The sequence below is a fragment of the Haliaeetus albicilla genome, chromosome 4, assembly GCF_947461875.1.
Source record: "Haliaeetus albicilla chromosome 4, bHalAlb1.1, whole genome shotgun sequence".
NCBI lineage: Eukaryota > Metazoa > Chordata > Aves > Accipitriformes > Accipitridae > Haliaeetus > Haliaeetus albicilla.
This window is the reverse complement of record NC_091486.1, coordinates 51,972,887-51,998,255: the sequence shown is the minus strand read 5'-3', so window position 1 is coordinate 51,998,255 and position 25,369 is coordinate 51,972,887. Positions and strand designations below refer to the sequence as shown.

Here is a 25,369-nt window from a genome sequence, read left to right as displayed (position 1 = left end):
AGACTGAGATCAAAGAAACTGTAGAATCTTGAAGAGGAGTTAATTATAATTGAGAAGGCTGTGTTGACATGCTTTAGAGGAGAAAGAACTTAAAAACACATGAAGTCTTTTGTGTGTGTGCGTGCTATTTTAGAATAAAAAAATCCCCCTTAGTGCTTGATCTTGGTATCATGATATTAGGAGTACAAAATCCAGTCTGAAAGACAAGCTACGGAAGTCTTTTTATCTTTGATAAACTGCAGGTGAAATGTGGTATCTTTGATGCGTTAGGGATTTAAAATGTCATTACGTTCAGAGCTACATACTTTTTTCCTTCTTTCTCTTTTTTTTCATTCTTAGGCAGAAAAAATGGAATAGACCACATGAAGAAGCATGTGAAGTTTATTTTTCTGCAAGATGTTATTCCGAGGACCAAGCATACTTTTTCAGGCCACAGGAGATGAAAGACTAATGACATATTTTTGTTTTGTCAGCGTGCTGTTCTGTGCTAAGTCAATGTTGGTTTGTATTAAGGACAAATACTAATTTCTTAATGCCAGCATGTCGACTATGACAAGTGCTCAGACACCGGAGGAACCTAATCCTCCCCCGCTTGAAGAAAAGCCAAAGGGAAAATCACTATTTCATTTCGGTTCGCTCTTTGCTAACAGGAGTGAAAAATTCGTAATTGCTAGGAGTGATAGTGTACCAGAGGAGAATGTTCTGAAAATAACTATCACGGAGACTACGGTCATTGAGTCGGACTTGGGCATCTGGAATTCTCATGCTCTCATCTACCTCACTTTGTGGTTTTTCTTCAGCTTTTGCACTCTTTTTCTTAACAAATATATTCTTTCATTACTGGAAGGAGAGCCCAGCATGCTAGGTAACCCTACCTTTCTTTTACGCTTTAATTCCAGTAAGATATTTGACAATACCAGATCCTCCTATATAAAGCTGAGGGACAAAATTGTTTGACTGAAGTGAGAGAGGCCTAGTTAGGAGGTGTGGGGGTGGATCTTGGGGCTGGGAAGTTGAATTGTGATCCTGGCCTGTAAAGGGGCTTCTGACTGTCTTTTCCTCCACTCGCTGAAAGATGGTATGAAACTTTGCTCATAGAGGAGCTGTAAGATGGTGTTTGAGAACTAAGAGGTGGAAATAAAAATGTTATTTTTTGTTTTCTGTGTTGGAGGGTAGTGTGGGTTTTTTTTGTTTTTGTTTTTTTAAAAAACCCAAAATCTTCAGTCAGTTGTTGATAGTCTCTAGTGCTGTTAAGATTTTGATTGTCTGCACATGTGCAAAAGTTGCCGTTGTGTGATCTCTATTATCCAATGGGCTGCTTATTTCTTTTTTTTTTTTAAGGGGGTAACAAAGGGCACTTAATCTGTGAACCAGATTTTTAAGGTGTATGCCACCTTTGTTTTATTCTGTTACCTTGCTGGTAGAAGGAAAGGGCTTCTCTGAGAATTTATAAAATCAAGACAGCAGTTGCCATGCTTCTTAACAGTTAATAGTACTACACATAAGTTTGTCTAAGAAATTTTCTTATTGCTTGATTCGTCATGTTCCCATCATCTTCTGATTTTATTTTATTTTTTCCTCTCATCTTTCTTTAGGTGCTGTTCAAATGCTTTCAACCACCTTCATTGGCTGCATAAAAATGTTTGTTCCATGCTGCTTGTATCAACACAAAACACGCATCTCTTATCCACCCAATTTCATCATGATAATGCTGTTTGTTGGATTAATGAGGTAAATAGTTAAATATTTCCTAGAGATCCGTCTGGTTGCTTTGTTGCATTCTTCTGAACGGAAACTGTATTTTCATGGCTCTCTTCCTTTTCATTCTTGATTGGAAGGTGTTTGGAGTATTCACCTTTTGCCCCCCAAAAATCACAGGATAACTTTATTTTTAGTTCCTGTTGCGAAATGCTACGTTCCTTTTTCCAGCTGTCAGTTTTTTGGCTTCCCATCACATTTAGCTTCTTTCAGAACACACTTCTCTTTCCATTTACTCTCTTCCTGTTCTCTTTTGAGGCTGGTGTTTGTTTAGCGTATTAGTTTTTATTATGATGTTGCTTTGTTCCCTTACCTTTTCCAGCAATGTGCCTCAAAAGTGATACAGGCTATTAACATTTATCTTTTAAAAAAGTAAATATTTGCTGTGTGCTGGGATAGTATCAGTTTGTGGTCTTGGAGGGAATAAGAATATATGATTTTGTTTCCACTGTGCTGCAAAACTGATAAAGGATAATAGGTTTCAGATTAATTCAGAGAAGCTTTATCGTAATAACTGTGCCGCCCTGTTGTTTAATTTAATGGTTTAAAGTATGGTAAATATGTAGTGTACCTAATTTACGCTAAAGATGGATAACTGCAAATTATAATATTTCCTTGGTGAATTACTGTTTATCAGCAGAATTTTGCTAACTTTTTCAGCTGAACCTATTGAAAACTTTAGTTTAAAACACTGTCATCTGAAGTTTGGTTAGAGTGCATTAAAAAGTGAACTTTGATGTTTTCTGAAAGTCCATGGCACATCTGTAGAAATTGGACAATTGCCCAAGGGTGCCTTCATTTGTGCTAAATAAATAATAATGTTTAAGCCAAAGTGGAAAGAAATAGACCTGACGCGTTTCACCTCGCACGTACTGAGGAGTAAAGGTGTGCAGCTGATCGGTTACTGCGGTTCAGTCAAGCTACTATGATTCAATAATTTGACTGCCAGCTACGCCTGTCTATATTCTTAGTTACTGCAGCTCAAATTTATAAGCCTGGAGAAATTATAATGCAGTTCTTTTTTAAGCATTATTTTATTTTCTGCTTAATTTCATGTGTTGTTCTACTACAGATTTGCAACAGTAGTCTTGGGTCTTGTCAGCTTGAAAAATGTGGCAGTTTCATTTGCAGAAACCGTTAAAAGCTCTGCACCTATTTTTACTGTTATCATGTCTCGGATGATATTAGGGGAATACACTGGTGAGTACTTGACTATTGAAATGTGATTTTTTTTTTTATTTTATTTTATTTTTTAAATAATACTGTTGCTTAGTTGGCCATGGACAAGGAAATTCCACTGAAGTACAGTAAATGCAGCTGGAAGAATTATTCTGTTTGAACACTATAAGTAGAGTGTATACATAAGTAAAAAAGGATTTATTTTAATGCAGCTGTGTAAGGGCAGGGTTGGTCTGAAGTTATTTTTCTGTCAAGAAAATATTACTGCAGCCTTAAATAACTGAAGTTCAGTGTGTTCCTTCTTGTAAGGACAGCTTGCTTCTCAGAATTTAAAATTCTTGAATTTCATCACTCTGTTCACTCTATGATTAAAAAAAACCCCACCACCAACCAACTGGCTTACAATATGATTTCTCCCAGTCCACAATATAATTTCCTTGTGATTCCACTTGCAATTGCACGCTACTTGCTTGAAGAGATTTTGCTAGTTACCAGCTATAAGTCATAGGAGTAATGCAGAATCCATGTATAGATTGCTTTGTGATGGAAAATGGGAAAAGGCTGAAATAAGCCAGAGGAAGAAGAGTAATTCAATCACAGAGTAAACAGGGAGAGTATAATTTTCTTCTGTCATTTGGTGAAAAAGATGAAATGAAGACAGTCATCGGTCCGTTTTCTTTCTCCAAGGGAGATAGTTTTATCAGTGAGTATACATCCACATTTTCAAGCGCACCCTGCTATTGTCTGAGATCTCACTTTAGAACCTCTGTACTTTAAAATCCAGTCAAATAAGTTGCTCTTGCTTTCAACTAAAGAAGTTAAGGTGGAATTTGAACTTTAAAAAAAAATATAGTATCTGGGACATGTAATTGCAAGTACAGTAATTAAACTCAAGATTTAAATTTTTCTTTTCATTTACAGGATTGCTGGTTAATCTCTCTCTGATTCCTGTTATGGGTGGGCTAGCTCTCTGTACAGCTACTGAAATCAGTTTCAACATTCTAGGTTTCTCAGCAGCTTTATCTACTAATATCATGGACTGGTAAGGCATAATGATAGTTGTGTATGTGGAATAAAGGAATTTTGTTTATTGGTAGATCGAAGAAAATTGTTGCTTGTGGTTGTTTTATACCAATGTTTAAATGTTGGTATTTAACTTGTATTTTTAACAGAAGATACAGTTCCTCTATCTTATCTGTTAGCATTAATGAGATTAAAAAATAGTATAACTCTGTTAGTCTAAAGGAGTTAGACTGAACTCCTTTCTATAGTTGCATAATGTGTAGAAAACGTACTTACCCATCTAAGGGAAACAACTGTCTGTCTTGTGGATTGATTTATTTGTCTTAACTAAAACACAGATAAATCGTGTTGGTTTTTTTTCCAGTTTGCAAAATGTCTTTTCCAAAAAACTACTCAGTGGAGATAAATACAGATTTTCGTAAGTATTAAAAATATTTCAGGTTTGATTATAGATGGAATTTGGGCTGTGTAAAGAAACCATGTATTTATAATTATATTGCACCAAGATTTATTTTTTTTTTCCTCACACTGTGACAGCTTTAACTTAAATCATTTTATCAGGAAAAGAAAACTCCTCTATGCTCAGATCCCACTGTGGTAGGTCAGAGTCTCATAATCGGCTAAAACTGTCCGCACACACAAAATGAGTTATCTTTTAGAGAAATAAGTCCTTATTCTGCAATCATAAAACATACCTTAACGTTGGTAGGCATGCAGAAATGAACTTAAGAACTCGCTCAATATTTTAACTATGAAACACGAGCCAGGAGTAAAATCTCGTGGTAAAATATACCTATAACTATATGTATGTATTTTACCACAAGATAAAATGCTAGCTTTGGTCTTCAGAAGATGTGCCTCTTATCTTTGGTCCATCTCAGCCAACACAAAAAGCAAAACACTTTCTTTGGAAGAGATTGCTGAATTTGTTGTCCCCAAAGCTTGGTAGATGGCTTTTATTACTTTTTTGGTGTCTGTAAATACAGTAATGATGCAGCTTTCTTCAGCTCTAAGAAAGAGAAAGCTTTTAATAATTTTAACCATTGTTTTTTCTCCTTTGTAGAGCCCCAGAGCTTCAGTTCTACACAAGTGCTGCTGCAGTGGTTATGCTTATTCCAGCATGGATATTTTTCATGGTAATTTGAATTCACTAACATGGATTTATGTTTTCTTTTTGACCTGAGGACAATGTGCAACTAAGATTAAGATTAATTTTTACTTTTAATTCTTCCCATTTTTTTAAAAATCACCCTGAAATGCGTTTCATCTTATGTGTGCAAGAGATTGGGGCGGAAGGGAGGGTGTAAAAAAGATAAATTTTTCAAAGAAATAATCTAATATAGACATGAGTTGACAAGTGACCCAGAAAGCCTGAGATTATTTCAGGATTTTTGAGATCAAATCATAATTTTGTCTAAGTGCATTTAAAGTTTTAGATAAAGACTTGAAAACCAAATCTTAAATATTTCTTGACTTTCTGCCAATATTCACATGGTGTACAGGAGTATTAACTCGCTGAAAGCAAAATTGAGCTGAAGTAAGTATAGTGTATCAGGTTAAATATGTATCCTTCATATTCTGACATTTCATTGCTATGCATCAGTGTTCAAAAAAGAAAATATCTCACAGGCAGACTGACACTGGAAAGGTCAGTCAGATGAGAGCTGTTTTTCTAATATATTCTAAACATCCTGTATGCTTTAGGTTTTGTTTTGCTGAAGTTTAAATGTAAAACTTACCTGCTTATAATAATAACGAGTTGGGTGGAAAATCACTTTTAGATTTGCTTATAAACTAAACTCTTAAAGTCCTCCTTTTTTTGTTCTTTAGGATGTGCCTGTGATTGGGAAAAGTGGGAGGAGCTTCAGCTACAACCAAGATGTTGTCATACTTCTCTTAATAGATGGAGTCTTGTTCCACCTACAAAGTGTTACAGCCTATGCCTTGATGGGAAAAATTTCTCCTGTGACTTTCAGGTAAAACTGTATTTTCATGTCAAGAACACTTGTTTTATTTTTCTTTTCTTACCTAGTATTTTTGCTTAAGAACTAGGCAGTAAAGGTGTTGTGCAAAGAAATAAATAATGTAAATGCATAAATGCTTCAAATTAAGAAGAAAACTTTTCACATCCGTATCACCAAAACTTGGTGGTTTGCTCCCTCACTGTGTGAGGAGAGCAGCATTTGACCCATGCTGTTGAGCTTATGGAACAGGTGCTCACATTTGCTAGCAGGTGTGTTGTATTCAGGTTTAACAGCTGTTCCTTAAAGCTAGTTAATGAGACTGAACAGATTCACTGAACCTCTAGATCCAATGTTTAAGCTGCCATTTGCTTCAGTGATAGGGCAATACTTATATACATTGTGGTGCAGTACAGAATATGAGCAATCAGCTCTGTATTCCTTTCTTCTGAAGCATGACACCAGCATGTCAAGTTGTATTTGTTGAATTTGATGTGTTCTCTAAACGCAGCTTCCACTTACGTTGTTGGTTATTGGCAGCTTTGTTAGGCTGTTGCACAATTCTGATTCAATAATTGGTCATTTGTGTGAATAGCCCTAGGGCCTGTGGGGTAATCCTGGTCCTGAACTCCGAAGGCTTCTGCTGTCTTATACTTTCAGGTGCCCCTGCTACAGTCTTGTGACAATTTACTGTTACACACACGCTTACTCTGAAGTTGTTAGTCTTCTCTACTTAAGAGGATGTAAAAGCATATATATTCACCTTTACATGTATACAAAATTTCTTAATTCCTATAATGTTATTGGTATGATTTAGTTATTGATTCTTTTCAAGTTATAGTGCTATATTACCTGAATAGTAGCAGCATACTTGCAAACGGTAGTTATGCTGCTAGTGTTCTGTTAGCATTTTCTGGATGTCTGTGTTAGCTAGAAATGAATTGCTATCGCTGTACTGCATACTTAAAAGCAATGAAAACAAAAACCTGCGATGAATTACTCGTACTAGCTCTAAAATTAAGATGAGTGTAAAGATATGAGTGCTGATATACAAGCATTTTGGTATTGGTATTAGCTTCATGAGGAAAAGTAGAGTTTAAAAAAGCAAGCAAAACAGAGAGGTCCCACTGCATTAAAGCGTAGTTGTGTGTGGGATATGAGAAAGCTTTCTTTGGCTTTAATTTTTATATTCCTTTCCAGTGTTGCTAGTACTGTGAAGCATGCGCTGTCAATCTGGCTAAGTATTATTGTGTTTGGTAACAAAATCACAAGCCTCTCGGCCATTGGGACTGTTCTAGTGACAATTGGAGTTCTACTATATAACAAGGCAAAGCAGCATCAGCAAGAGGCTATACACAGCCTGGCAGTTGCAGCCCCGCAATCCGCACAAAGTACAACTGAAGATACTGAGCCACTCATTTCCAAGGATCTGGAACCATATGATTAATACGGCCATTTATTCTTCCAACCTAGTGTAGCTCAAAGGAACTCTTCCTGAAAGTGGTTATTTCTTCAACTGTTGATGCTGATTTGGTCCTTTGAGTTCATGGCAGGTCAAGCCTGGGACTTGAAGCAGAGAGAAAACAATGGGAAGAATCCAATAAGCTTTGATTTACTGAGAAACTGATATACCAAACAGAGGACCTAGTGTCATGTAATGTGGTAAACTTGGGGTTTATTGTCTTTCCTTGACTGCAAATAACACACAAGCCTCTATATTAGAGAGACAACTTCAGTGTCTTGGGGGAAAATGATTTCTTTCTCCCTACCCATCAAAATAATGTGAAAACATGGACCCATCACTGGATTCTGCTTGCTTGCAGTGGAATGAAATTGGTGCATAACTGAAATTCCTAGTTGTTTGGTGCTCTACGCTGCCCACATCCTCCATCATTTGTGTGCATTGTAGACCTGGAAGAAGGAATGAAACAAATGACTTACTCTGGTGTATGTTTAGTTGAAGCAAACTGTGGAAATGAGTCCATGCCCCAAAGCAGTGATGAGCTGCTATTTCTGACTATAAGGCTAGGAATGAAAAGTGATTTTTCTACTAAAATTTAACATAGAAATATCGCATCCTGGTTGTGTATTGACAATATTGAAATGCAAGTGTACACACATATACATACACTGTATAAATGGACTGTTGAATTAAATATTTGCAGTTGCTTAGAGGTAAAAAACACTGAAAACTTTTGGTGGTAAAGGAAGCAGGATCTCTATATTTCTATAAGAAACCATTTTAATATTTTAATTTCTTGCATTTTATTATGTATTTCTGTTATGAGGGAATAAATCGATTTTTTTGGTATTATTTCTAAGAGTGCAACAAAATACCACCTTTTAGAAACTCAGGGTTATAATTCTGACCTATGTGCAAAGTATTTCTATCGTTTCTGATTATGTAAACAATCTCAGAGGTATCTGTGACAGATGGAAGAGAGGTCACTAAAGGGAGGAATGTTAACCATAAACTGAGGCTAATCTTTATTTCTACTGCTCTTAAGTTTTCTTAAAAAAAAAAAAAAATCTGTTTTGTGGTAGATCAAAGATTAAAAGTAAACTTTCCTTTAAAAAAATTCTTAAGTATTAGTGCAAAAAAGCACATGTAGCTACCAAAACATTCAAATGGACTTTTTGGTAACAAAATTAAATTAACAATTAAAGTGAACTGTTTTTTAATAATTGCCACTCTTCTGAAAGATTGTAGCATGGCATTAGAAGCATGGATAAAGTGGTCTTTTGTGGTAAAAATAATTTCTAATGGGAAGTTACCAGTGGAGTTCCTGCAAAATTTAAGCTCATGCTTACGTTTCTGCATGTGAGGTATTCCGTTAGCTTTAGTGAACTATTCCTGCCGCGAGCAGAGCAAAAATGTGTTCCAGGGGAGTCTCTCTGAAGAAGCCTGTCTTCTATTTAAATAGCGTGTGCTTGTTTTGTCTTACGCTTACTTCAGGCTACATTCCTACACATGACTGGTCACCTGGGGCGTATTCCCTGAAGATTTGAGTGGGAGGGAAATGTGAATTTTTTTCATCATTGTATATGTGATGTCTGTGGTTTTTTGTTTCTTTGTACTCCTATCACTTTTACAAAAGCTGTGGACTATGGGGTGGAGCTCTGTGGTTTTTTGGTTTTGTTTTTTGTTTTTCCCGTTATGCTTTCAAAAATCTCAGTGTATTTGGCAGAAAACAAAGTCTGGTTTGCATCATATTTCTACTCTTGTTGGAAGACAGAAATACGAATGGCTTTCTGGTTGCCTAGCTCTGTTCTCACGTGAACTGCTTCATCAACTGATTGAGCGTCATTTTAAAAGCTAGCAGGCTTTTGCCTTTCCTATTGCTGGAAAACTTTTTGTGAACCAAACAGCTGGGAGGATTTTGGAACTTGTAGTTTCTGACACATGTCTAAGCTTATTAGTGGCTGGTTTAGCCCCACCTGTTCTGTGGCAGCATGATAATCGTGTTTTACTAGGGGTTTGTTTTCACAGTGTTGACCTTGTGTACTTTTCTATGCAGTCATCTTGGCCTTTTATTAGATTAAACAAACCAACCTCTTTACTGTCTATTTGTAAGACCTTTTCTTTCTCCAGTCATACCGGTAATCCTCCTTTGTCGTTGTTCCTGTTGGGTAAACAAGAACCGTTTTGTTCCATGTTAAGAATTCTTTACTGTATTATACTCCACCTGTCTGCCTTTTTGTTGCTTTGGATGACGGCAGGGGTACTGCCCGCTTCCTTCTGGAAAGCCCTCTCTCGAAACACTCCAGGGTTTCTTTCACCGGCGTTTCTCACAGCCGCACCCCTGATACTTGTGCACTGACCAAGACGAGCTCTGTGAGCTAGAGATAAGCGGGTTATTTGTTTTACATTTGTCAAGGACGCTCTCATAGAAACAGCACGTCTTCCTTAAAATGTGAATTCCTGAAATAACACAAGTCCTTGCTGAAGAACACAGACTTGCAGATGGAGGGTGTTACTTGCAGCAGTTAGCATGTTTCTAAAATGACATCATTTCCCAGCTAAAAGGATGGATGGATGGATAATAAAAGTAGCCGGGCATCATGATCTTTATCATGTATTGCATTGTAACCTCTAGTCATGGTTAAGTAACCTCACCACTTTAACTGCTTTAAGTTCTATCTGCGTAGTCTCAACTAATTTTCCTTTTTAGGAATTGCCCTTCTCACTGAATTAATGTAAATTCTCCTTTGTAGTGTGTTAGTTCTGTTGCCATTATGTAAGTGGCTTGTTTAAGTGATCGTTGGAATTCTAATAATAAAATTTAACTTTGTTTTTTACATGGAATTACGAGGATGGTCCTAAAGAGTGACATGCCTGGTGATAAGTTTCTCCTTTTCTGCTGCTGAGGTTTGTGTGTGGTGTGGGTCGGTTTTTTAATTTCTGGTTGAATAGTCAGCGCTTGGCCGTGAATTAACTACTTTCCTCAGCGGTCGGGCTGATGCCTCGCATCAAACCGACGATTTGACAATGCCGTTAGCGATTTTTTTTGTTGTTGTTGTTGCTTTCCAGTCAGGCCCCCTCACGGAGCGGCCTCTGTGAGCTCCCGCCCTTCCCTCAGCCCCTTCCGGCCGCCTGCTGGCGTCATCAGGCTGCTGCGGCGGGCGGAAGTGGCGCGTTTGTCTCGCGCTGCTCGTCCCAGTCTCCGGTAGCGGCGGCGGTGAGTGGGCCCGGCTCCCGGGGCGGGGGGGGGGAGCGCGGCGCCATCTTCTTCCCCCTTCACCGCCGCTTCAGCGAGGCCGGGGTGGGGTGGGGGGACCCGGCCGGTCCGTGCGCCTCATCGGTGCCGTTTCGGCCGCGGCGCGGGGCTGAGCGGGAGCGGGGCCGAGGCGCCAGCTTGGGGCGGAGGTGAGGCCGCAGGTGAAACCGTTTTCTGAGGAGAAAAAACGGGCGGCGGGGTGCGGTCAGCGAGGCTGGCCTTATCCCGAGCCCCCGGGGCCGCTGGTGCCGGGCAGGCTCCGGCCCTGGGGTGCGGTCGTGGAGGAGGCCGAGGTGGGTCCGGCCGGTGGGAGCGAGCGGCGGCGGGGCAGGAGGCCGTGACCGTCCCCACTGAGAACAGCGTGTTCTCCTCACCCTGCCGGTACCGGAGCTGTACGTGACAGGCCGGTGCGTGCAGCCCCCTCTGCGTTTTCTTCAGCGGTGAAACGCCGGGCCTTGTTTATAGACGGGGTTTTCCTTTTACTCCAACAGGTCCCCACGTTCGTAGCAAAGACCGTGTGCGCTTTTAGGTTTAAAACGGGCTTTCCCGGTTCAGCGCAAGTCAAGTGCCGCTTGACCATACTTGAAGATGGTATATTCAGTGTTTGCGTATAAAGAGTCGGTGTAAAATAGGCATAGCTGTGTTGGACTGCGTAGTTGGTGTAGGTTTCATTAACGTCGTGTTCTTTTTCAGAGTTGTGTTGTTTTTTAACTCAAATGGGTGATGAAAAGGATTCTTGGAAAGTGAAAACTTTAGATGAAATTCTTCAGGAAAAAAAACGAAGGAAGGAGCAAGAAGAGAAGGCAGAGATAAAACGTATGAAAAATGTAAGCTACCCTCTGGTCTACAAGCATTTCTAATGAAACCTGCGGAGCTTCGGTGCCTATACCCTCATTTTCTGATGAGAACAAGGCTTCTTGCCTTGTTTGTCAGCGGAATTCCTCTGTGCTCTTATGCACGTTTTGTGTGTGATCTCTAATTCCAAAGTTTGACAAAAATACGATCCTTTGCTGAGATCTTATTGGCCTCACGCTGTATACTGTGCTTTGTTTCATAGTTATTGGTTAGAAAAGGTAAATAAATTGATGTGGTTAACTGGAAGTTGCAACTCAAGTAACAGCCTTTCAAAGATGTTTTTAGAAGAATGGGTTTAAATAATTGTTCTTGAATAACTTTTATGTTACTATTTGGTTTTGCACAACTATGTACAAAATAACATTCTTTTGGGGAAAAACCCCAATAGTTAATGCAATCCTCTTTAATCATTGTTTAATTTTGTTTAGTTACATTGAATTTGCAGAAGTTCAGCTATAATTGCAATCAAACTGCATTTGGCTGCTTACAGCTATGAAATCTCTGCTTCATAAGTTAGTGTACTTTACTGGTGTGACTAGCTGAGGATGGCTTTTGAGCCAGGAATGGAAGAGTTGAGTATTGTTTAGATTTTTTCATTTTGTGACATAAAAATTAATTGCATTTTCTTTTTGCTCTTTCTTGTGTTTCTATCGCAGTCAGATGATAGGGATTCAAAGCGGGATTCTCTTGAAGAGGGGGAGTTGAGAGATCATCGTATGGAAATAACAATCAGAAATTCACCTTACAGGAGGGAAGACTCGATGGAAGACAGGTAAGAATAAGAGAATAACCTTGTTGCTTTAGGAAGCGTTACTGAAATTAACCTTTAGAAGTACTGAGAGGAGGGTTTAAAAATAACTGAAGGGGGAAAGTTTAACTTCTTTAGCATGCAGATATGCCATCTCCTGTCCATAGAACATGCCAGGGTATCTTTTTGAAGTACTGATTAAGGCTTAACAGTGTATTGTGTTCCAATTTTGGCCACTACCTAGTCATAAAATATTTTGCTCAAGATGCAGTTGAAGCAGGCCTGCTGAGTTCTCTTCAGTGCTTAAGTCATCCTCAGTTTGCTTGTGTATTAAAAGTGCGCATATAATAATAGCTTAACTTCTCATCTACGTGACTATGATTTCCTGTAATGTACCGTTAATGGCTTGGTTCGGGGTATTATGGAAATGAACTTTAATATAAAATAATAAAATAGGAAAAAATGCATTCTTTTCAAGATGGAGAAAAGCAGAAGTAACACACAGTCTGTTTGACAGTACATGTAACCTTCCTCAGTTTATTAATTTGTCTTGTGTTTTAGAGGAGAAGAAGATGATTCCTTGGCTATAAAACCACCACAACAAATGTCACGGAAAGAAAAAACCCATCATAGAAAAGATGAGAAGAGGAAAGAGAAACGTAGACATCGTAGTCATTCAGCAGAAGGTTGTTTATTAATACATTTGGATAACACTTCTGGTAGCTTCTCGAGGTGAAGCCAAACAGGCACTGTATGGAGAGTAAATAACAATAACTACAAATTAAAGAAAACATGTCAGGTGGATAAGACAAAGGAATTTTAAACTGGTATTATTTCTCTGATTATGTTTAATGTCCTTATGGGAATGATGGGGTATATATGTGTTGGAGAGGACAGTAATCACTTTGGGACAGGGACATAGAGTCTACTTTCACTCTTTGAAGTCTGTTAAGCTTCTTTCTGGCTTCACTGTGTGGGCTGAGCTATGATCTTTGTATCTGACTGTAAAGGAAAAAATATCCTTTCTAGAAACATCCATGTTGTGTTCCTGTTACTAACAGCCCTTTTCTGTTTTTAATGCAAGTATTTGTGCAAGATCTTACACTCTTCTAATTTTCCAACACCCTTTCAGATTAGGGATTTTTCCGTTAAGAATTTCTTAATAACAGAAAACATGAAAATAGGTTACCATAAGTTTCATCCTTTCTAGTTTTGCTTTTTAAAAATAGGAGCATGAAGTATTTTGAATAGTAACACTCCAAAATTAATTTTTGTTTGTTTAGGGAAACATGCCAGAGTGAAAGAGAAAGAACGGGAACATGAGCGTAGGAAGAGACATAGAGAAGAGCAGGATAAAGCCCGTCGTGAATGGGAAAGACAGAAACGGAGAGAAATGGCAAGGGAGCATTCCAGGAGGGAGAGGTACATCCATCCCTCCTTCCCCTGTGACAAACCAACAAAGAGTTGAACAGCTTATTTCTCTAAATCTGTCTCTGACTTTTCATTGTTTTGAAATGACAAAAAAAATTTAGAGCAAAACCTTGTCAGGTCTAATGCCAGTGCCATGTACTTGTGAACGTGTCGTCTAATGAGAATGTGTTGTTGACTTTAATTACCTTTTGTAAGTGGCTTCGTTACAACAGATGTTTCTAGGTGAATTCATTGCCAGTGTTTTACTGTAATGAAAAAAAAAAAGCGTGAACCAGATTTGCATAGTATTGGGATTTATTAACTGAACTTGCTTAATTTCTGCTTAAACCCTAATAAGGGTGGAGAAGCTCATGTGTTTTAGAGCTTATGGTCTTTGTCTTTGAAATGCTGTTTTTAAAGGATCGGCTGAAAAGCTATGTATGTTTTTCACTAATATACAGTCAGTGGTATTGTTGCTAATGAAATTGAATGGCCCTGTAGTTTGTTATAGCAAAACAGTTTTCCTTTACTTCATAAGCTGAATTTGTAGTGAACTGTAACGTAACAAAAAATAATTCTTTTCTAGAGATCGTCTGGAGCAACTTGAGCGAGAACGAGAGAGAAAAATTAGAGAGCAGCAAAAAGAACAAAGGGAGCAAAAAGAACGAGAAAGGCGAGCTGAAGAAAGACGTAAGGAACGGGAAGCCAGAAGAGAAGGTAACTATCTGTGTATAAATGTTGTTTGGCCTTACTGTCTGCTGACACAATGGTGGAATGGAGGTGTAGAAAGCATTTTTTTACTTAGGTCAGTGCCAGAATTTAAGAAAATTAAAGCTGGGGGGCCTTCTACGTGGGAGGGAATTAAAAAATCTATCAAGTTTTACATGGGGAAATAAACTAATGTCATATGCCTTAAACATCACGGCATATTCATTAATCAGTAAGTCTTTCTTTGCCTCTTTCGGTTAGTCTGGTTTCCTGTAGAAACAAGATTTACGTAATTGACATTGTCTCTGTGCGTGCATGTGTATCCATCATGATCCCAGTCGCTTCTGAGCTCTTTGGCTGAGTCTAATCCAATTAATAGAGATTGAAATCTTAAAATTAAGTGTTTTAAGGATTTTGGGAAATAGATTGCCAAGGGAGGGAGAGAGATCGTGTAAGTACTCCAACCATGAAAAAGGCTGTAGTGAGAGTTGAGTGGGGAAGATCTGATAACTGAGCAATTTAAATTAAATTCTACACATGAACCCTCACTTTCCCTCATAGCATATCAGATACTTGCAATCTAAATTCAGATCATTTTGGTTAAAGGATCTCTGTTTGTCCCAGCTTTGAGAGGTAAAAGTCAGAGCCCATTCTTGTGATCAGGTGACAAAGGTTGTTCAAGAGTAGCAGAAGCAGCCATATTTATTGCTAGTCTTTCTAGTTCAGCTCATATGGAACAGCTCCTTTTTGTGCTTGGTATTTATGCTGATATTGCTCTATCTAGCGTTTCATTTTAGTTATTTTTGTTGCTCTAAGTGTTCTGTCAGCTCCTTCTAAACCTTAGCTGGTTTTATTCCTTCATGTATCTTCCTGGTCTGTCCACTTCTCTCTCTGGCATTAATGCCTTAGTTTCAGGCTGTTTATTGTGTAGTACATAGGGCATCTTGCTTCTGTTTCCCAAGTATGGCAGCATCTTTCTCTAAGTAGTACAAACCCATATTTTATTGTGCATGAGGTAAATCATAGTCCTTTATTCTCCTACATATAGTTAGATTCCACTTCCACTCCTTCCCATTACCCTTTAGTTTGTAAGGAAAAATGAGAAGTATACAAAGCAGGTGGTTGTGGCAGACAGAGAAGTATTCTAATTAGGGCAGGGAGATGTAACAATTTCTTCCGGTTTTGTTTTCACAAGTTTCTGCACACCATAGAACAGTGAGGGAAGAATATGGAGACAAAGTAAAAATGAGACCCTGGAGTCGCAGCCCATTACGACAGCAAAGAGACAAGCTTGAGCAAGGAGAGAGCAGGAAACCAGGTAGCATTTGCCACTTTATAATATCTTTGCCTGGGGGCTAGGAGGAGCTGTTCTTGGGTAGCGTTTAATTTTTAGTAGTAAACTTATATCCCTGGTACTCTGAAAGTATTGTCCGCTTCAGCCATGGTGGCATAACTCTGGAATACTCATGGACATATACATAGGTACTTTTCTAAAGCAATGCTGGTTTTGCACGTGATTGTGCAAGTGACAAATTGAATGAATCTTTCCTTTTTAGTAGTAGGAGAAGTAATTTAAAAAGTTTCAAAGTGAGTTACTTCATTCAATGATGAAAGAAGTAGCTGACTGCGGTTTTAAAATTTTGTAGTTTAATTCCCTTGCAGATTAAAAAGAGATTGTTTACACTAGCTCCAGTTGGATTTATTATTAGGAACTAAGCTACCTTAAAAAGTTACCTTACATGGATCAATATAGTTGAAGCATCACTGGTTATTGTTATCTGGTAGAAGAAAATGAAGGCTTAAGGCAGCATTTTGTTTTCTAAGCCAGAAAATGGTCCTTCCCATGCCTAGAAGGTCCTAACTGTGAGTAGAGAACTTGCACAATTGTCATAAAAGTGTCTTTGTTTAAAGAAGAAAAGCTCTGTGTCTGCCTCGTTAATGTGTGTAGTGGTAAAAATAAGTGTAACTATTTCAAGTAAGCTGATTGCAGAATATAATCAGCTGAAATGCCAGGTGGAGGCAGGCAGTACGTCCTGTGAAGGTGCTGTCTAATCTATCAACAGGTATTCACGCATGCTATTTCATGGTGGTCCAGAGGGACTGCATTAGAATAGTAGGAACTGACAGTAAGCGCTGTATGCACACCCATTAGTGAGACTGTGTTGTGGTGATACTTGTTACCATGTTACTTTTACCTTTTTTTTAATTACACTTAGAGGGGCTTTAGGCATATATCATGTTTGAAAAAACAAAAGGTCAGTATTCCACAGTTTTGGCTGTTGATCCTGCACCACTGCAATTCAGAAAAGTTGTTTGTCTTTTGAGCAGAGTGTGAAATTTTTTTTTTAGCGCTCTGTATTTCCAATACAGGATGTTTAGCACCAATTTAATGACCAGAGAAAGTAAAGCAGTTATCTGGGTATTCAGAGTCTTATAAGTAGAAGTGATATTCAGTCAGCACCCTGTTTTTAATTTGGATGGTCTCCAACAGTAAAAGAAGAGAAACCGGAAGAGAGAGATCCTCTTTCAGACTTGCAAGACATCAGCGACAGTGAGAGAAAAACCAGCTCGGCAGAGTCTTCATCAGGTGACTAAATGCAATTTAGTAGATGTAATTAATTGTTGTCCTGGTTTCAACTGGGATAGAATTAATTGTCTTCCTAGTAGCTGGTACAGTGCTATGTTTTGAGTTCAGTATGAGAAGAATGTTGATAACACTGATGTTTTCAGTTGTTGCTCAGTAGTGTTTAGACTAAAGTCAAGGATTTTTCAGCTTCTCATGCCCAGCTAGCAAGAAAGCTGGAGGGGCACGAGAAGTTGGGATGGGACACAGACAGGGCAGCTGACCCAAAGTGGCCAACGGGGTATTCCATACCATGGGATGTCATGTCTAGTGTATAAACTGGGGGGAGTGGGGGCAGGATTAACTGGGCATCAGTCAGCGGGTGGTGAGCAATTGCACTGTGCATCATTTGTATATTCCAATCCTTTTATTATTACTGCTGTCATTTTATTAGTGTTATCATTATCGTTATTAGTTTCTTCTTTTCTGTTGTATTAAACCATTCTTATCTCAACCCATAAGTTTTACTTCTCTTCCCGATTTTTCTCCCCCATCCCACTGGGCGGGGCGGGGGGAGTGAGTGAGCGGCTGCATGGTGCTTAGTTGCTGGCTGGGGTTAAACCACGACAATTGTACAGTTGTCTGTTGAGGAAACACTGTTGTTAGAGCGTGTGCCTGCTTAGTTATGTGTTTGATTATTCCTGTACAGAATCTGGATCAGGCTCAGAAGAAGAGGAAGAAGAGTCTAGCAGTGAAGGTTCTGAGGAAGAGGGAGAGGAAGAGGAGGAGGAGGAGGAGACGGGAAGCAATTCTGAGGAAGTGTCTGAGCAGTCAGCTGGTGAGTAACGTAAAGCAGGTTCTAGAACGGTGTGTTATGATTTTTTTTGTTTCTCATTCTGTATTGTTTTGTTTGAACATTTTCCTTTTCTCTTAGTCTAGGATAGGCTGAGACCTCACAGGTCAAGATAACTAAAAAGAAAAAAAACAAGTACAAGTCATATTCATATCGTTTTATATAGAGGTAATACTAATTACTCGTCTAAGAAGCCAGATTAGGAAGACAAAAATGGCTTTCAGTTTTCTAAACGGTGTAAGGCTAACAGGTTAAGTAATTTTGTAACACAACAAATGTGTTCTGTAGAGAACAATTCTGCACTTATTTGGGGGGTGGTGAAATACACTTGTCTCTGTCGCTTTGACTTCTTTTCAGTTGCAAATTTCAGATTTTTTTTCATGCCAATACAAGTAAATGAACATAAAAAAGGGTTTAGTAAATCTACTTGCAGCCATTCTTGTAATTAAAAGCATGCTCTGATGGCTGGGTATTTTTCTTTAAAATCAATTACAGTTAATAAGCAAATATTCATAAGTTTCCTGATTTAATTTATTCACCTGCCCCCATCCCCAAATTCCCAGATAATTGATAAGAATTGTATTATTCCCTGTTGGAAGCTGAAAGGTTGCAGTTCTGTTGTGTTAGGGGAAGCATTTGCTTTCCAAGTGAAACAGGAGTATGAGGTCACTAATTAGATAGCAAAGAAGGCCTGGCAAGTTGGCAAAGCATGTCAGTAGTGATCTGCCTTACAAGGAACTACAGAAGTGTTTTTATTCAGTTGAACTTGATTCTGTTTTGCAGAAGAGGTGAGCGAAGAAGAGATGAGTGAAGAGGAAGAACGGGAAAATGGAAACCACATCCCAGTTGGTACAATGCAAATACTGAATATTTAAAGAAGTGTTTTGCTGAACTTTTGCAGCCAAAAAATCTATTTCTACAAATATTTAGAAATATTTTAAATGTATTTCTTGTTACAGTTCTGCTGTCATTCTAAAGCATCGTATATTTGGCCATTCTCATGTCAGAATCAGAAATTCCTTGAAATCTGTCGCAGGGTCTATGTTTAGAGAAAATCAGATCCTACTCTACTGAGCTAATGTTTCCTTCTTTTTCATTTGGGTCTCTTGTCCTGTCCTCTCATCAAAAAAGCTTTGCAATCAGAATGAGATAGACTAGGTCAGTTTTCTCTTTCATTCTGTTAGTGTAAAGATTTATTTTTATGACATGCTGTATTTAACATTGGAAATTGTACACACATGACTGGAAAGTTCTTGAAAGCATCATCTCTGCAAAGAGGAGAAATTAGGCTTCTCATTGATCTTTTCTGTTACAGTAACTTATATTGCATAAGATCTCGTGTGTGGTGATCAGTGTTTCACTACCCTTACTTGTCTAAAGCTGAACTTAATTGTTCCAGACGGCTCCCTCTTTCCACAACTGATTCTGACTTTTAAAGTTACAGAGTCAAGGTTTGACCGAGATTCAGCAGGAAGCGAAGTAGAAGAGGAGGAAGTAGGGGAGGGTACCCCTCATTCCAATGCAATGACAGAAGGAGACTATATTCCTGACTCACCAGCTTCCTCCCCCATTGAATTGAAACAAGAGCTTCCTAAGTATCTTCCTGCGCTTCAGGTAGAGGATCACTTAAAGGATGCTTGAGAATATCACGGGCGAATGGATTTCCCTAGCTGCTTTGTTAACATCATAAAAACATATTTGTGCACGAGATGTTTTATGGGCAGAATATGCCTTGCTGACTCAGTGTCACAAAGTACACATTTCTGTGTGAAATACTGCTGTCTTTTTTTGACAAGGAAGGAATGTGCCTGGAGAAAAAAATGAGATTACTCTTTTAGATATAGATAAGAATGTAATACTACATTTGATACTCCGATATCTTGGTATTGCTAGCTGAAAATAGATACTTGAGAGAAGAGTTTTGTTAACGTGAAAATAAACTGATGGGTGGTTATTCTTTTTGTAGCCAATAGCAAAGTGTAGAAACACGAAGAGAAAGCATATTCTTATTAATTGAACTATGTGAAAGGTATCAGTCTAAGGTGCTGAGTTGCCGCCTTTGCCGTTGTGGCAGAAATTTCAGTTTATTCTGTGTAAAAGTGAATGAGTGAAGAGTTTGTGAAATAATTTACTTAGCCTACTAAGACACAGGCTCTGTCCAGGATTCCTTTAGAGATCCAAGTAAAAATAAATCCCAAAGATCCCTTTCTTACATGGTGTAGCCATATTGTTAAATTATCTTGGTAAATTTTAACTATTCCTGTGAAGTTGCTGACGTTTACCGTATGTCATCTTAAAAAAAAAAAAAAAAAAAGCAAAACCCTCCCCCAGATGCTGGAGGAGTAAATGTTGTCTGTCTTCCTGTTTTTTCAGGGATGTCGTAGCGTGGAGGAATTTCAGTGTTTGAACAGGATTGAAGAAGGAACGTATGGTGTAGTGTACAGAGCAAAAGACAAGAAGACTGGTTAGTATAAGCGGTCTGCAATTGTTATCTTCATGGTATTTAGGGCTGCAGTTGTATGCAAATTACAGTTCTGCATTTTTCATTGATGAACAAAAACTGTCTAAAATACTTCTTTATTAAGAATAATCTATGCTTTTTAATAGGATGTGGACTTTGACATAAAGGCTTCACTTCCAGCTCTTTGAGTTCACAAGTAATCTCTGTATTGGCCATGGTGACGTAGAACAACGAACACGGTTTCAGTTTCTGACTCAAAAGGCAGTTATTTCTGGCTTAAGATCTGCTGTAGATAGTTACTGGGTTGGAGGTTTTCAAAATTTGATAAAAGCGTTCCACCAGGCGTCACTGTAAGCACAGCTACCAGTTAGAGAATTCATAAAAGCAGCGGCTGGTGTGCAGTGAGTATATACTGCAGTATTTTGTTGTAGAAAGAAACGTCACTCTTCATTTTTAGATCTCCTTCTCAGAAGACCACTTCTTGTGTATACAAGTGGATTTAATATTTTTAAAACTCAATCTCTTTGCTTATTTGGTTTGTAATGGCAAGCATCTTGAAGAAATTGTTGCATTTCCTATGAATGGTACAAAAGCCAATGATAAGTCATTTGTATGTCCCTCTTCCATAGTGATTCTTCAAGTGAAAGAAATACTTGCTTTGACAGTTTAACAAAGATAGTGATATTAGTGCAGCACTTCTTTTTTTTTTTTTTTTTTTTTTTTTTTCTGGAAAAAGATAATGCACAGCAAGGTATGATCTGCTCTTTTGGCTCTGACCTCGGTTTCCCTGTAATGTTGCCATCACTAGCAATACAAGCTGCTCATTTTCAAGGGGAACTGTAGCACAGTAAATTAAATATTTGCAGTTTTAAATAGAGTTGGCAGAAGGCGAAGAGAGCCTGTGAAAAGAACTATGTTCCAAAGCAGACCTAGACAGAAATTAGGGTTATTCTCAGGTTCCAACGACAAGCTGTGATTTTGGTGACAGGTTTAAATTCTGGTTCCTCTGTTTATTTCAGAAAAATATGACCATTTGGTCTCCTTTGGGGAGTGGAAATATACAGCTGGCATTGTGGTTTCTCTGAGTTCACTTGTTTACTGGACAACTACCATGAGCTTGTTTTAATTTTCCTTCTCTGTCTTGAGGCCTGCTCTGAGGCTGACATAACCATTATTTCACAGTATCATGCAAAAACCAGATGTATTTAAATGATTCACTTCAGTAATGTTTTGAGTAGCACCTTGGTTTTCAGGTTGGGTCTTTAAACAGAGGTAAACTGCATAACTGCATTTGAGGCATTTCTGTCTGCTGTCTTATCTTCCTAACTGTGGTGAGAAGTTTAGAGTTAAATATACTTTTTCTTTAGTTTCTTCCCAGGAGAGCTGGAATACACTACACTAAAATCTGTGATGCAGCTTTTGGATTGTTGTTTTGGATTTTATTCTTTAAACTTGGCAATCTTTTGGTGGTGGTGGTGGGGGGGGTTTGTTTTTACTTTGCTAATGTGAGACTGACTGCTTCTTGGTTCAATATAATGTCTTGAGTAACAGTTTTCATTCAAATAAATTAAATTAGTGACAGAAGACTGTGGGACCTCTTGACATGTATTTTATTAGCTATGTGTTGGGAAATCTGCAGTTAATAATTCTGTTTTCTTTGCAGATGAAATTGTGGCTCTGAAGCGACTGAAAATGGAAAAGGAAAAGGAAGGCTTTCCCATTACTTCTCTGAGAGAAATAAATACTATTCTGAAAGCACAACATCTAAATATTGTCACTGTCAGAGTAAGGCCACAATCTTCTATTTCAAAAGCATTTTTGTTCTTGAAATACTGCCTCTTGGCTTTTAAAATGCCTTATAAAAGTGTTAGCATTTGTAGCAGAGCTGGTTTCTGTAAACAGTTGTATATTACCTGTAAAACTATATAGACATTACTTGTCCCTACATAATCTGATGTTTTGCAAAAATGATCTGGGTTTGGGTTTTTTTCCATAGAAAAATAACATTTTCTATGGATTTTACCACTGTCAGGCTCCATTTATTCTCTTGCCAGTAAATTTCTAAAATTCATTTTTGCATGCTTTTTAAATACTGCATGCTTGTTTTGATCATTTGTTTCTGTGTTTTAGGAAATTGTTGTAGGTAGCAATATGGATAAAATCTATATTGTAATGAACTACGTAGAACACGATCTCAAGAGTCTGATGGAAACAATGAAGCAACCATTTCTACCAGGTACTGTTTGCCATAGTCTTCTATAATTCTCAAAACTGGAAAACTGGCCAACACAAACCTCAGTGTCTTTGGGCTGTACTGACATCAGAGAACTAGCTTTGTATGGTGATGTGTATTGCCTTGGAATGTCCTATGACTGTTCTTTGGAACAGAGACTTCATTGCTTTTTCTCTGTTCGGTCTGATTTTATTGACACAAGCCAAGAGAGGATCGTAGGCTGGGAGTGCTGATATTCGTAGTGATACTTGGCTGATGAATCCAGTTTGCATGCTTAGGGTGAAGTGGAGGTTCAGGTGTGAAATTGAGGGAGTTTCCCCTGTGCTAAACTGAAAAAGAAACACTGGGTTTTAATTTTGGCTGCTTTCTATGTTTTTGAGAGGCATTAATTTCTGAGTATTATTTGGATGCGTTCCAGCTATCCAAATTAATTTTTGTTTTATTGGCAGCTCTCTAGGTTTAACTGCTCTTGTTCCATGACGTATTTTTATGGTGCAGTCTATACTGTGCTTTTAACTTGACATCTCTTTCTTCCCCCTGCCCCTTCCCTGTTCTACAAACAAACAAACAAAAAATTATAAAGATTTATTCTCTTAAATGCATTTGGCTTCTTTTTATCATTTCAGGTGAAGTGAAAACCTTGATGATTCAGTTACTGCGAGGAGTCAAGCATCTTCACGACAATTGGATACTTCACCGAGACTTGAAAACTTCCAACTTGTTGCTCAGTCATTCAGGCATTTTAAAAGTAAGAATTACATTAAATATACCACACTTATGAAAAAGCTTGTATTGCAGAATTACACTGTATTATAGCTATGTCAAGGGCTGGATAGAATGCTGTGCATTAATCTTTAAGAGGTATGAGATGTGGCTGGTAAAACATACAGTTCCGAAAGAGTGAACATTACTATTAAAGAGGCTGCCTTGCCACAGCTGTAAGATTTGTGTTAGGACGTGACAAATAAGCATGGTCTAGTGAATACTGAATTCTTTATAGCGTGATTAGAAGCCTGAACCCTGTTCTCTTCCTGGTGATGCAGTGTACCATATGCATGGCAGTGTCATTTACTTTTTCTATATCAGCAATGTAGTGTTTGAACTAGGATTGCTCTTTCAACTTGAGAGATTGTAAGGCTTAATAAAGAATATAAATCTCTGTAGTAGTGCTGAACTATAGAGTTACTGGTGGAGATGGAGATTCTCTTTACAAAGAAAACATCTTTTAAAAAACTTGCATACTTTAAAAATCTATCTAACCTTTCACTGACTTCTTACAAAAAATCTAAGAGAAAAGCAGTAATAATAAGATCAGGACATAACATTTAAATTTTTAGCCTTTCCCTTTCTCAGGCAAACTGGACTTTGAATTTTTTTTCTTGCTTGCGAAGTTGAAGTTACCATCTATTGTTGTGTTTTGTTTTGTTTTCCCCTGCCATATAAGCTTTCTGTCAATAACGGGAACTCCTACTTGGCTTCAGGAAGGGAGAAATGTTTTCCCTTGAGTGGAAAAAAGACAAAGGAGGTGCATGAGAAACAGTGTATTCTGTGTGGCTATTTGTGAAGGCTGGAAGGCTTGCAATAGCCAACATGGCCAACGTGTACTGGCACTGATAGTAAATGGTATGGTCAATGTTGGAAATATTGCTGATTACCAGTTTTCATTTAGGTTGGAGATTTTGGACTAGCCCGAGAATACGGATCTCCGCTGAAGCCTTACACGCCAGTGGTTGTGACGCTTTGGTACAGGGCTCCAGAGCTGCTGCTTGGAGCTAAGGTACGTTTCTCCTTGTCCCTCTGGCTGCTAGAGGAATGACTCTTCAGACTAACTTTATTTTATAATTTATAAACAAAGTATGAGTATGCTTGATTCTTTATATTGATTTAGAGGTAGAAATTCTAAATCTTTAGTATTATTTTTCCTAATAACACAGCTAAAAAGTTTCCATCTTCCACAGACAGAAGGTGGGTGATAGATTGAGTTTTTCTCCTTTAGAATGCTGATGTGGTAGTGCTGCTGGACTTCTCATGGATTGGTGCAAACTGTCACTGTCATCTTAAGCGGCTGGATTTTTATTTTTTCTTAACCTTAGTTTAAAATTTGTGACACCTAGGAGCAGAACAAGGTATTGGCAACATTCTGGCAATGTTCCCTACTGATTACCTGTCTCATAACTGAAATCTGGATGAAATCAGTAGGGTTCTGTAGGGCTTCCGTGACAAGGACCATGCTGGAAAAAAAATATTCTACTGCTACCAAAATAAATGAGTGCAAAGGTAAAAGAAGCCATATGCTACCTTTCAAAGATGTTTTTGTATGGCTGCGTTTAAGAGAAGAGGTGTACTGTGGAGACCAGGTTTTGTGCCTGTAACCTGAGCTTGCTGTTGTGGCAAACTAAGGGCTAAGGATCTCTGTGAAAGAGAGTGCAAGTTAGAATGCTTTGCTAATTGTGATGCTCTGGGAGTGAAAAAGAAAAGCAGCATTGTGGAGACTTGCACGTTTCATCCTGAAGTATTTGTGTATATGAGTATTACTCATAATTCACAGTAATACTAACTTTTAAATACAGTTGAGACCTGTGCCTTGGGTATTGGAATGACTGTATGTGTTCTGTTCAGAGTGGTAGAATCCTGAAGAAAATAAAACAAACTAAACCAAACCCCAAATAAAACCCCAAACCAAAACAACACTACCACCACCCCACTCCCCCCAGACAACTCGGTTAAAGTATCTTACTGATTTTATAAGATATAATATATTCCTTCTTTTCAGGAATATTCAACGGCGATAGACATGTGGTCGGTAGGGTGTATATTTGGAGAGCTGTTAACGCAGAAACCGCTGTTTCCAGGGAAGTCAGAAATTGACCAGATTAACAAAGTTTTTAAGGTAATTTTT

At 38.2% G+C, this 25,369-nt stretch overlaps 1 protein-coding gene across 11 annotated transcripts in view; it reads left to right on the top strand.

The window, feature by feature from the left end:
- LOC104317736 (cyclin-dependent kinase 11B) overlaps positions 1-25,369 on the top strand; it is a 34,715-nt gene that overhangs the window by 5,667 nt on the left and 3,679 nt on the right. For 8 of the 11 annotated variants that reach the window (XM_069782696.1, XM_069782697.1, XM_069782700.1 and 5 more), the window contains 8 exons: positions 340-865; positions 1,596-1,731; positions 2,831-2,958; positions 3,859-3,979; positions 4,325-4,378; positions 5,024-5,096; positions 5,791-5,936; positions 7,122-10,227. In XM_069782696.1, coding sequence (XP_069638797.1) covers positions 541-865; positions 1,596-1,731; positions 2,831-2,958; positions 3,859-3,979; positions 4,325-4,378; positions 5,024-5,096; positions 5,791-5,936; positions 7,122-7,368 — 1,230 coding nt within the window. In that variant the 5' untranslated portion in view covers positions 340-540 and the 3' untranslated portion in view covers positions 7,369-10,227. Of the gene's footprint in view, positions 1-339; positions 866-1,595; positions 1,732-2,830; positions 2,959-3,858; positions 3,980-4,324; positions 4,379-5,023; positions 5,097-5,790; positions 5,937-7,121; positions 10,228-10,502; positions 10,601-11,255; positions 11,263-11,332; positions 11,467-12,150; positions 12,267-12,803; positions 12,929-13,525; positions 13,665-14,238; positions 14,370-15,555; positions 15,679-16,851; positions 16,948-17,632; positions 17,762-18,559; positions 18,626-19,214; positions 19,391-20,149; positions 20,241-21,900; positions 22,023-22,367; positions 22,474-23,096; positions 23,219-24,139; positions 24,248-25,243; positions 25,361-25,369 lie in introns of those variants that run through there. The other 3 variants (XM_069782701.1, XM_069782692.1, XM_069782693.1) reach the window with 3 other exon arrangements.